Source organism: Ceratosolen solmsi, unplaced genomic scaffold (assembly GCF_000503995.2).
Source record: "Ceratosolen solmsi marchali unplaced genomic scaffold, CerSol_1.0 scaffold48, whole genome shotgun sequence".
NCBI classification, from domain to species: Eukaryota; Metazoa; Arthropoda; class Insecta; order Hymenoptera; family Agaonidae; genus Ceratosolen; species Ceratosolen solmsi.
The window spans coordinates 1667569-1681371 of record NW_011948440.1 but is presented as its reverse complement, the minus strand read 5'-3'; the positions used below and the strand labels follow the sequence as shown (position 1 = coordinate 1681371).

The 13803-nt window shown below is 32.8% G+C and overlaps 1 protein-coding gene across 1 annotated transcript in view; it reads left to right on the top strand.

Moving 5' to 3' along the window:
• The window catches only part of LOC105365631 (cytochrome P450 4C1), a 16642-nt gene extending 2951 nt beyond the window's left edge, over nt 1-13691 (top strand). Inside the window, exons 3-12 of the mRNA XM_011503845.1 lie at nt 8417-8507; nt 8992-9177; nt 10006-10096; nt 10175-10277; nt 11738-11843; nt 12005-12111; nt 12329-12397; nt 12701-12869; nt 12936-13115; nt 13525-13691. Of these exons, the coding sequence (XP_011502147.1) occupies nt 8417-8507; nt 8992-9177; nt 10006-10096; nt 10175-10277; nt 11738-11843; nt 12005-12111; nt 12329-12397; nt 12701-12869; nt 12936-13115; nt 13525-13691 (1269 nt within the window). The remainder of the gene's footprint in view (nt 1-8416; nt 8508-8991; nt 9178-10005; nt 10097-10174; nt 10278-11737; nt 11844-12004; nt 12112-12328; nt 12398-12700; nt 12870-12935; nt 13116-13524) is intronic.
• Nucleotides 13692-13803: the final 112 nt, after the last annotated feature.

The following is a 13803-nucleotide window of genomic DNA, read 5'->3' as shown; positions in this document are numbered from 1 at the left end:
AGTTGCAATTACTTCAAGGAATTACCAATCGAACATCGATGGACATTCGTAAAAAATAATAACATATGCATCAACTGTTTACAAGGTCATAAGGGCCACTGCATGAGTAAGATGTGTTGCAATAAGTGCAATAAACGACACCATTCCATACTACACAACAATCAATTAGCAAGCTCAAATGAGAAGGAGGAGGAGAAGCCCATTATTTGACAAGACGAGTTCACGGTCAGACGGCCAACGATCAACACTCTGCTGGCCACTGCAATAGTCAAGATTCAGTCACCAACAGCCACCATAAGAGCTCGACTGTTAGTGGATTCTGGATCTGAAACCTCATTTGTTGTTGAAGAAGTAATTAATAAATTACAATTGATTAGAGAACGCTCCGTTGTTCAAGTCTATGGAATTGGCGGAAAAACATCTATTCTCAGTAAAGGTTATGTATCTATCACTTTAATATCTACTCATTCTCCAACGTCTTCAATTACAGTCTATGCTCACATACTCGAGTCCTTGACAACTACACTTCCATCATTCAACACAAAACCTCAGTGGCCGCATCTGAAACATCTCACACTAGCAGATAAAATTATCAATCGACATTGTGCTGGGAGCGGATGTATATGGAAGAATTATAAAACCAGACATTGTCAAGGGTGCTCCATCCATGCCAATAGCTCAATCATCCATTTTTGGGTGGCTTATAATTGGACCTGCTAACTCGACAAAAAACGAAAGAACAGTTACGTTTCATACCACCACTCAAATGATGGAAGAAGACTTACACGAGCTATTGACTAAATTTTGGATACAAGAAGAAGTTTCCACGACGTCAGACTGCCAATACACGCCTGAAGAACTATGGTGCGAAGAGTTTTACAAGGCAACTTACTCCAGAGACTCCACCGGGATGTATACCGTCAGGATCCCAATCAGACTGCCAATAGACTGTCTTGGAAATTCTTACAACAAGGCACATCAATGCTTAATCAGTTTATTCAGACGCTTAGCAAAGGATAATAACTATCACAAGCATTATGAAAACTTTATGAATGAATATATCGAACTCAAACACATGACCAAGGCCAATCCAGTCTCATCTAATACACCGCATTACTATTTGCCACATCACGGAGTATTTAAGCCCGACAGTGCGACTACAAAACTAAGAGTAGTATTTAACGGTTCAAGCTTAACGACCTCCGGATGTTCTATTAATGATTTAATGCATGCAGGACCTAACTTGAATCCAGACATAACTGACGTTTTAATCTGGATACGTAAACATCAATTTCTATTTTCAACGGATATCACTAAAATGTACAGACAGATAAAGGTACACAAGGATGATTGGGAACTGCAACGAATCTTATGGATAGATGATAAAGGGAATGAAACACCATATTATCTGACCACAGTCACATATGGAATGAGAGCCGCGCCCTTTCTAGCAGTCAGAACTTTACTACAATTAGTGGAGGATGAAGGAAAGAATTACCCTTTAGCCGTACCTTGCATTACTCAAGGAAGATATGTAGACGACATATTCGGAGGTGCAGACACACAACAAGAATTAATTGAAATTGCACTACAATTAAAGAAACTCTGTAATGCGGGCGGTTTTCCTCTAGCTAAATGGCACTCGACACATGAAGACACTATCATCGCAATTAACGCAGACCGAAACCAAGAAGCGATAATCACATTCGACTGCGACACTCCAAAAATACTGGGTTTGCGATGGGACTCACAAAGGGATCAGTTTACCTTCGCTACAACCTTATCAGCGGACAACGAAAAAATCTCAAAGCGAACCATACTATCCAACATAGCCAAAATATTCGATCCATTGGGCTTTCTATCACCAGTGGTAATTAAGGCAAAAATGCTCCTCCAAGAATTATGGTTGCATAAAATTGAGTGGGACGATCCGATACCACAGCGATTATCAACTCAATGGCGAGCTATAAAACAGGATTTGTTGGAATTAAACCAGATCACTATCCCAAGATGGCTCAACACAAGAAACGGGTCAAGCACTGAACTTCATGGCTTTTCTGATGCTTCTCAATTAGCCATGGCTGCAGTAATATACCTCACCGTCCACAACGCGTCTGAACAACAAACTATACTGATATGTTCAAAAACCAAGGTAGCTCCGTTAAACCGACTTTCTATTCCCAGATTGGAACTAACAGCGGCATTGCTACTATCAAAACTTATACAATACATCAGGAACACTCTAAACATGGAAATAACAGCAACATATCCGTGGACGGATTCAAGAGTCGCACTCACATGGATAAGATCACATGCATCTCGCTGGAAAGATTTTGTAAGAAACCGTGTTACCTTGATACAAGAGCTTACATAAAATTATTTAACAAGTTATCAATGGAATTACGTTCCTGGAAAAGCGAACCCTGCTGACTGCGTTTCAAGAGGTTTACGGGCCAATCAACTGAAGGATCACCCTCTTTGGTGGACGGGACCTTCATGGCTGCACGATCCAGACTCCTGGCCAGAGCAACCCACTGAAACTGATAAACAATCGGAGCAAGAAGCTCGACCCGGCATATCTCTCGCAGCAACGATGTCAAAACCCGATTACCACTGGGATCTAGTGAATAAATATTCACAATTACCAAAATTGTTGAGAATCACTGCGGCATGAATCATCAATCATTGAGAATCACATCGAGTACAAAACATTTCTTTATTCATTGCAACCAAAAAATCCCGAACGTGCGACAACTTGTATTAACCGTTTAGGCTCATTAAGACAATACTTGCATTGTTTTCTGCCTGAGTCACATCTGGTCAGTAAAATGACCACGCCCAAGAGGATCCTTCATCTAGTCAAGTCCCAGAGAAGGGAGAAGCAGTCAAGAAGAGATGACCAATAGCAAAAACTCCCCACTTCCGACACTTCTCTGATTAGCATATTCGGAAGTGAACTCGGAAGGTAGTGGAGATGAAGGCGTGCATAATCTATTGTGCTGCCTTAGAACGACCTCTGGTTGGTTAATTAATAGAAGGAGTTCCTAGCGGAGTGGGACCAGTGAAGCGTTTAAGATAGAAAAATGTAATGCACCAATACGAACACTTACTCTTTCCGAATACTTCTTACAGTACTGGATAAGTCACGACGTACTCTCACGGAGGAGGACCGGAGAGATGAGTCGTTTAGCTAGCTGAGTTTTAATAAGAAGTTCTTTCCACGATTGTGAATTAGTGTACAGTTGAATTAATCTCATCAAGACTAGATTGCATAGGACCTGACCACTTGCAATCTCGCTTGGAAATCAGGAAGAACCTTGGAGTTGCCACATTGCAAGGGAACGTAATAACAAGCCAACGACGAGAGACAAAGAAAATTACGATACGCTGCAAGTAAGTCTTTACAGCTAGTATAAACTCGTGATTTCTCGGCTTAAGCAAAGAAGGACGAATTAATGTCCAACTACGCAAGCTTCCCGGACATACATTAGAGCAAGACCAGCTACAGACGCAACTGTGGCTATTAATCCCTCCAACAATAAGCTGTTCCCGCCACAGGTGGCGCACAGCTTCGCATAACCACTATTTAGGCGCTCTTACGACCAACATTAGAGGCGACTGCACACGTGTTAAATAAAACCCGCCAACAGTGCCGCGTTCAATCAACGCACCACCATAACTATAACCTCAAGTGATAATATTCAATAGATTATAACCTGCTTCATTCATAGTAAATATATTTCAACACCACAAGATTATCAAGAAATACAAAGTTCTTTTGTAATTCACCTTTTGTAAATTAATTCAAATAAACAGAAATAATAAAGACATGTGTTAATTATTAATCAGTGCATTCACCCTTTATATTATATATAAGGGATATTATAATATCCCTTCCACTTGTGACCTGTCATCGCTACCACACAACACCTGTGGTCTCTGAGTTGTCAATGGCATCAAATTGCATCCGTCGAACCGGATGAGTTTGCATTTTGTACTGATACTATATTCTAAAATTCATTAAACTAAACTTAAACACATTAGTGCTAAGATAAAGCAACAGTGACAATATAAAAATCATGTTATATATGCTCACGGATAAGACTGACGCACATACAAGCCCGGCACCACTCATACTATTATTAAAGCAACTCATAGATAAGACCGACGTATATACAAGCGCGGCACCCACGTATAATACAAACATCAGCAGTTTAATGTATACTAAGATAGCACCTACTCATTATACAACGAAAAGGATATACATTCATCAACACGAACGACAATAAACACTACAAGTAGTCTTGAATAATTGCATTGTCCCTTCTACTTGCCAGCAATACCTCCACCCAACACCTAAAGGAGGTTTTCAGTCTGATCTCAGACACGGCCAGAGGATCGGGAACTTTGCAACCTTCTGATTCTCCAAGGGAAGTGCACCTCAACGTTACATTCATTATTGAGAATAAAGGTTCATTTTTTAACCTCTCCAAAAATAATAATCCCTAAATTGGAAGTAAATTGAAAAGTTAATAGAATAAACAGGAATAAGAAATATATGTGTTAATTATTGAATCAGTGCATTAGCCCCTCCGCTTGCTCATGCATTCTCCCACACAACATCTAGTGGTTTTCTTAGTTAATTCTAAACAATGGCCACAAGTTTGTTCGTGTCGTGTGCATGAGCGCGAGCTTGAAGCCTTTAAACAATTGTAACGTAATTTATGCTTACTTACAAACTCTTTCTTTCGTCATTTCCTTAAATGTTGGGCATGAGATTAGCCTACGTTCCTTATGACAGCAGATGCATGTTTCATTGGGCCTTGTGCCTTCTTGAATGCCTTCTGATTCTGGTTTGATTGATGACTGATAAGCTTTTACTGTTCTCAGGGTAGTCTATACCATCGACGGCTGTTGCTTGCGTTTTTGTAGAATTGTCAAGTTGTTGAATCACTTGATCAATTGCGATGCACTCCCATACATCAATGTTTTTATCTAATAAGTGTAATCTACTCGATAAGTCATTTGTGTCACTTACAAACTCGTCTATTTCACGAGGTCTTCTCTTTTTTGGCGAGTGAGGTCGGCTTGGGCCCAGGCATTGAGATTAGTTACGACAATGTTTACCTTTGAACCTGCTTTGTCCTTGAAGTATGCTCGGTGAACTGGCTCTTGTCATATATTGAGTTCTGTATATTCGTTCATAAAGTTTCGTAATGCTCACGATAGACTCCATCCTTTGATAATTGTTTTATTAAGCTTAGTAGATATTGATGAGCCTTGAAGTAGGAATTGCCAAGGACTTCTTTTGACTGCTTGAGTGGGGTAATTTGTTGATGGTTATATGCTCGTTTGAATAAACATCAAGCTTTTCACTGCGTACATTATTCATTAGGTATTCATGAGCGGGTAATGCCCCAGGCCCAGTTTGTTCCATGTAATAATGCTCTTTTGCGATTGCCTTGTGCAATCATCGATTAGTCCCTTCATACCTATGATTTCTTCTAAGGATGTTTCTGAACGGGACGATGGGAGCTCCATGACTAGTTTTTTAATTGCTGTAATACGGCTACACTGGCCTTGAGCCTTGACAATGAGTTCCATTGGAATTCTATCCTTATACTACTATGGGTTATGCGATTGTTGTTTTCCTGTGGGGTCGGATGCTTCAGCACCTGTTTCTTTAGCTTGTTTCCTTTCAACTTGAGACAATTTTTAACGCTAATCTAATGAGAAAGGAGAATGTGAAATAATCACTTGATTGAGGTTCTCTCGCCTTTTAATAGATTGTAATGCAATGTAATCAATAATGTTTTACCTCTTCTTGTTAGGTCGATGCATCAGCACTTGTTTCCTTAACTCGTTTCTTCTCATGGCATGACATCTCAACATTAATGCATTATTAGAGAAGAACAATAATAAAGTACTTACTTATTGGAGATTCGCGAATGATTTGTGACATAAATGCCGTATGTCCTTATGATTGGAACTTCCAATATATAATCTGAGTATAGCTGTGCCTCCTCGTATTGTATTAATACTGAACGAATGCACTAATTGCCACTTATCTGGCTCCAAGGACCAAAATGTCTAAAAATAGAGTACCGGGCTAGGAGGGCCAAATATCTACAGTTAGATGAAACTCCCAGATGATTGATGAGAAGATTGCAAGCAAGTGGACAGAATAGTGCATGTATTCAATAATCGATACTTTCTTTATTTATTGGTCTTTATTGCTGCCATCCCCTTAAATTACACCATAATAATTCTAAGTGTTGATGGATTTTTATCTGTCTTGCTGTTACTTTATGGCTGCTACGTGGTGGTAACATGCAGTACGTGTACAGATCGTAACTTTTCTGGTCCTCTATATGTAATGCATGTGGTGGTGGTGTTATATACGTAGAAGTGCGAGGTCGTAAACCCCTGTGCTTCCTTGTGTAGTGGCACGTGGCAGTAGCTTCAGTTTACCTTATTATTGTCTTATATCTTACCTTGTAGGCTTTGAAGGTGTGCTCTTGGTGGCACTTCATCTTGGTCTGCGGATATTGCCGGATATGGCGCCTTGTACGTCTATCTTGTGGGAGCTAAACTTGCCCCTTACGCGTCTGCAGATTGTATGCACTTGGTTGCTCTACAGTTCTTTGTCTTGTGAGGCATATTGTGTATAATTATCATTATTAAGGAATGGAACTTTTACCTTGTAAGTTCTGCAGATTTTGTGCTCTTGATGGCAGCTAGTGATGTCTGCAGGTTGTGCCTCGTACGACAGCTTCTAGTTTATGTTTTGTATTTTTCTGGCTATACCTCGCGTATTGTTTGCTGAGTTTGCCTCGAGCGGCTACTTATAGGTTATGATTATGTTGTACTCTGTGCGCGACTATTTTCTTGTTCCCTTTTCCTTTCCTTGCACTGCTGCGAGTGTATGATTTGATTTGCACTTATCTTGCACTTTGTTATGAGTTGGATATGACTAGGCTTTGCCTCTTAAGAGGCCTTTACTGTGTATGTCTACATCCTTGTTATTTGGCGTTCCCTCAGAGAAGAAGCCTTGCCGGCGTCTCTTGTGAGAAGAAGCTGTTGCGCCTTGCCGGCATCTTTCTTAAAAGCATTCTCGGCCACCGCGTGGTCTTTACGAATTGCCTCCTTCTTGGCTTTTCCAATCAGAGCGCCTCTTTCTTGGCGTCTCCAATCGAATTAATTCTTTCATTATTGGTGGCTCCAATCAGAGCGCTTCTTACTTGCATCCCCACTATGAGGAGAATTTTTTTGGCGCGTTTTCGCTTCACTATCCGAGCCACATGTGGGTAGATTTGACAACAGCGTATGCGTTGGACGTAGGCGTTGTGCGCCGTATACTGCAATGTTGCCTGTAATACCGTTTTTCCAGATGTCAAGTGACGGGGTTTTTCCTTATATTTTTATGACTTGTTATTCAGAACTTTGAATGAAATGTTTTTGCCAGATGTTTAACGACTTGGTTTTTCGGAACTCTAATAGGTAGTTATCCAAATGTTCCCTAATGACTTGGGAATGCTCTTACAATTTCGAACAGTCGTTAGTTACGTTAAATATTAGAATGAATCAATATTTTTTTCCCATAATAAATTTATTCTTGTTTGTTCATTACTTTTTTAATTTCTTCTACAATTAATTAGTATTTATCAATTTTTTTTTTAAATATTTTGATAAATATTTCTTTACATTTTAAATATCTTTAGTGTAAATTCTTTATTATATCAATTGTATATTTTTGTCTTAATTGAAATATTTGAATGGTAATTTAGTGATTTTTCAATTTTAATATTTAGAAAGATATTGCTGAAAAATGTTTTTCAGCTGTAAAGAAATGGCTTATTATATTTAAAACTCCAATTGAACACAAAACATAATCCTTGCATTTTCCAAATTATATTCTACTTTTAAAGAATTATTGACTTGCCCATAATAAGTATTTATAATGATTCTAGACTAATATCAAATATATCATACAATTTTACTTAATCAGTATATAAAAATCTAAATTATTAATATTCCACTTTTAACAATAAACTAATTATTCATAAACGATTTCGAGAATATTTGACTTACTTATAATTAATAGAGTGTCATATATATATACGCGACTATATTATATTAAAAAATTATTAAATACTTTAGTAGATAAATGTCGTGATTTGAATGATATGTATTTGATATTTGTAAATTCAAATATATATATGTATAGTCCCATATTTATGATCTTGCGTAGCAATATTACATCATAACAGAAAACGTAACTAGTAATAATAAAAATAAAACTTACCGCATTTTTCAGTTCTTTTTTCTTTATTTGCTTTATTAATTAGTAAAAGTCTTTACAAAAATCTTTGTAATATTTTTACAATTATTTTTAATTGTTTTATTTTAAAATTAGATTTTACTCACAAATTCGAAACACATTAATAAGCAATACGCTTATGAATGTTTTGGTCCATGGTTGGGAACTGGTCTTCTAACATCAGTAGGTAAATATTTATTATTAATTAAAAAATCTGATCTTAATAATATATTGAAGTTTATGTGCATCGGATTTTATCTTTTTTGATATTATGAAGAATTGGATGATAATTCGATTATAATTCTATGCTATTTACAAGTTCACTATTTATTACTATTTATAAGTCCCACTATTAATTATTCGATTATTTATTGTACTCGATATTATCGCTCGCATTTATTTTTAATTTTAATAAAATTAATTGTAAAAAACTAAAACATTAAATTATAATCTCTATTCTATTAAAAGAGAAATTTCTATAAAATCTTATGTTGTGATTGATAGAAACTTAAATACCTTTTGTATGTGCATAAAATATTAATTAGTATAAATGTTTAATATATAATGGAACAAAAATTTGTCCGTTACAATATAACTTTAACGTAATATTTTATTTACATTTAGAAAATTATTCATTTATAAATTTCATTAGTGTCCTTATTTATATTTAGGAGAAAAATGGCATCGACGCCGAAAAATCTTGTCAAAAGCTTTTCATTTTAATATTTTAAAAAAATATATGGATATAACAAATGTACATGCACAGAAACTCGTTTCAAAAACTAAACTCGAAGGAAAGGAGACAAAACAGAATCTCTTACAATTTTGCTCGACACATACATTAAATATCATTTGTGGTAAGTAAAATATCCTAAAAACCATATAGTAATTGATTCAGAGATCCTCTGATCTTTCGAGCAATATTGCTTTGAGTGTATTTAATTATCACCATTATTTAATTGCTATCAATTTCAACTTATTGTCTAGAACATAATGTGTCAAATAATAATTTTTTTACATACTTATGGTTCAAAAATTATAAAGCATTGGAATAGAAATCAATTGGCGCTATCATCGTATATACGCTCATGCCATTCTGGATTCATAAATGTTTGTGTATATGTCTGCTACCCTTCCTTAACAGCAGTAATATCATAATGTATCAACAAAAAAATTATTTTTAAAACTCACCACTGCTATTTTCATGTTAAATAATTCGTACAATATTAAATTAATACGTGGTTCTTAGTAATTAAATTCATTCTAAGATGTTTCGAGATTTTTATAACTCACAATTTTATATTTTACTCTTTACAATTCGAACTTTACAATTCGGATTTTGTAAAAACGATATTGCTCGAACAAAAATAATAACTTACAGAATCATAATCGATTTTATCAACGCTATAGAAAAAGATCATCATTTTAGTAGAATTATTTTATCGATAAGCACTCGTTCGAAAGAATAATTTTCCTTTTTTATTAAAATGATCTAATTCGTCTGTTATTTCGAACCATCATTATTATAAATTGTTCGATTACATAACAAAATAAGAATCAACTAAATGCTGTTAATAGTGACTGTCTATATTTACCTTTATGCACATAGTTACATGTATCATGCCTATAACATACCTGCATTATGCATAATATAAGTACATGTATGCATATATGTGTCTATACAGAAACAGCGATGGGGGTGTCATTAGACAATGATAATACTGCAAAAATATACAAAAATTCAATTTATAAAATCGGCGATATTATCATTTATAGGTATGAACAATACGTTAAACTTCATGTTTTCTATTAAGTATTTAAACATATTGTACATTAAAATGGTCTTTTCACTAGACTGCTTCGACCATACATAACAGATTGGATGTTACCTTTCATGCCGAAATTCAATAAGGAATATAAAGAGGTTTTGCATAATCTTAATTCTTTTACACATAACGTAAGTATAAAATTTATAAACACTTTATATTGATATTTATTTTATATTTATTTTATAATTACTTTAATATCCACCAAATTAAAATTCATTATAATTACACAAATTTAATTAATAAAATTAATATTATTTATTTAAATTAATTTAAAATGTACGTACGTGTCCATCATAAACATTAAAATCAATTTACAGTTCTTGTTATATTCCGTTTATATACGAAAGGGACATTCTTTACTTGATTAATGCCTAAAATATAAAATATCTCAGCGCCAAGGATTCCAATATGTAATATATTATATAATATTTGTCATCACTCATTATTTAATGATTAAATATTTCTCGAACAATTAACAGAGGACAACAATGCTATTGTTGTCTGATCTGAGTAGTTATGGTTTATTCTTTTTTAAAAAACACATTAAATTGACATTAGTAAGAATCAATTATACTTGTGAAATAACTTATAAAGACATAGATGCATTACGTAATTAAATGATTGTGGTATATTATAAAACATTTAAGAAAGATATTAATTTGTTCAGAAAACTTATTAAAAAAGTCAGGGATTTTTAAATAAAAAACATTGAGTGGCCTTTTTTTATATTCTTGAAATAAAATTAAACAATTTCATTAAAAATTATATCGATTTGCTAGGATGAAATTAGTTATCAGCTATTCAAACTTAACCCACATTTATTCTTAATCTGCGTTATAGATGTATTAGCTAATCATAAAATACGTCTTTGCCGAAAGCCTTCCTTATAATATATTCTGTGAGTGCAAAGATAACTTTTATAGTGAAATATGTGACTATACAAAACCATTCAGAATAGTAATATTAAAAAATAGAGATCGTCGGCAACTGAATCGCTTGCACTGGCATAAGAATTTTTTATTGTTCACTGTCCATCTTTCTTAAAATGAAACGTCATTACTTACGAACTATTTATCCTCAAATGACGTAATCACAACTTGAGGCCTCGGTGCTCAAGTGTATATATACAATAGAAAATACTAAAACTAAAAGACTTAAAATCGTAAATATTACATCATTGTTTATTAATTCCTATTAAAATCTTGGATCTGAAAATACAATTGACCTCGAGTTAAATAACATATCAAAATATTATATTCTATTTAACATGAATGATAATCCAAAAACTTATCAGAATAAAAAATTTAAAAAAAGTACTAAAGAATTCGTACAATCACTAAAGATATTTTGATCTGAATATTAATTGTAAATACCATTTCAATTATACATCATGCATTAATGAATAAAGAGTCATTAAATATCATGTGCATAACCATGTTACATTAATACTCTATAATTGCCAAAGTTTTTCCATTACCAATACCATTTTTTGTTAATGTTTAATAATTATTATATTTTCAAAGATAAGTAACAGTAATAATATATAATATATAAGCTTCACATAATCAATATTTAACGTTGAAAACAGATAGTGCAGGAGAGGCGGAAATATCATGAAAAAACAAATTATGTATTCCTGGATAAAATATACGAGGACGAAGTAGCAGAATCAAAATCAGACGAAACTTATTCTGGTAATGAGTAATTATTAAATAATCATAAATAAATTTTTAAAATACAATCACATTTATTAAATTATTATAACGTTTTTTTTCACATACTTATTCATTTGTCACTGTATTTAAATGTTATATATCACCATGTAAGAACATCAATAATTAGATATTTATTTAAGTTCAAAGAAAAAAATTATCAATGCTTGATCTGCTTTTGGAAACTGAGAGATCTGGCGGAATAAATGAGGAAGGAATTAAGGAAGAGGTAGCTACTTTTATTTTTGAAGTAAGTATTATATTGTATTTATACGATTGCGCTAGAATTAAAAATAATGTCTTTATTAATTATTCATTCGCAATTGTATTTTTAAAATAAATAGCTTTTATACTATATTACGTACACGATATATTTTTTTTTGCTTAATATTTAATTTGAAGAACTTACACAATGTCTTATTATTACCATTGTACTATCTATTTTATTACATAGTATTATTTTTCAGGGACATGATACAACAGCAATGGGTTTGTGTTTTGCTATACTACTTCTTGCACAAAATGAAGAAGCTCAAGTAAATCAAACCATTAATGATAATAAAATTAAATAAAAATACAATATAATTGATCAGACTCTAATTTTATCATAACTTGAATCAAACTATTCATTATATTTATTTATTTGTATTTAGTTGCTGTTAACATTCCATGACGATCAAACCTTTCAAATAATTATACATCAACATTCATAAATTCGAGAAAACTTTGGTCATCAGCATCATTTAATTATTAAAATAAAAATTAAAAATTATATTTACGTTCATAATGCATTGATTAGAAGGCTAAATACTAAATTTACATTTAATTCATGATTATAGAATATTGCTAGAAACGAAGTGGAGGACATTTTGAGGCCAAAAGATGGAAAACTAGATATATCAGATTTACAAAAAATGAACTATCTTGAAAGATGTATTAAAGAAACACTTAGAATATTCCCATCGGTTCCTTCAATTACGCGCTATCTATTGGAAGATGTTCACTTAAGTAATACTCATCGATATAATAAATCCTCATAGTTAAATGCACATTTGAAATATCACTATCTTTTAGAACATACGACGATTCCTCGAAATACTAACGTAATTATCAACTTTATCGATGCACATAGAAACCCAGAATTTTGGCCAGAACCAGAGAAATTTGATCCCGATAGATTTTTACCAGACCAAATAAAATCACGACATCCATTTGCTTATGTACCTTTCAGTGCTGGACCTAGGAATTGTATAGGTAATAATAATACATATTAATAAAAAAAAACTCGTTCTATGATTAAGGTGATGAATACATCATATTAAACACTATTACAAGATATTTCTTCTTTCTCCGAGGCCTTTCTTTTTCACGTTAATCAATCGTTATATTTGTAGTTTTTAGAATACCATTTTATTACCATTAAATATTATTTTTTTAAATATATAAATTATATTTTCAATTTAATAAGAAGAATAATAGCAGAATATTATTGATAGTTATTAATAAATCTTATGGTTCACTTTAAAAATGTTTTTCTTCTAAATTAATGAACAAAATTAAAAATATTTACATCTAAATTCAATCATTTTATATTTGATAATAGTAAAAGGAATTATATAATTTTTATAATTAAATTTAGCTGTTATTTTACTTTTTTTTTCAGGACAAAAATTTGCTATGTTGGAATTGAAATCCTTACTTGCAAATATTTTATATAATTTTTACTTGGAACCCATTGATTATATTTGTGATTTTGAATTATATCAGGATATTGTTATACGCCCTGACAAGCCAATTCATACTAAATTTATTCAAATAGACAGAAAGTAATAATTTAAAAATATAAATTATTTTCAAACTACTTCTTGACAATTATAGAAGTTTTTTTTTTTTTTTAATTAAGTACACGTAATATATACTTTTCTTGTAATATTAATATTCT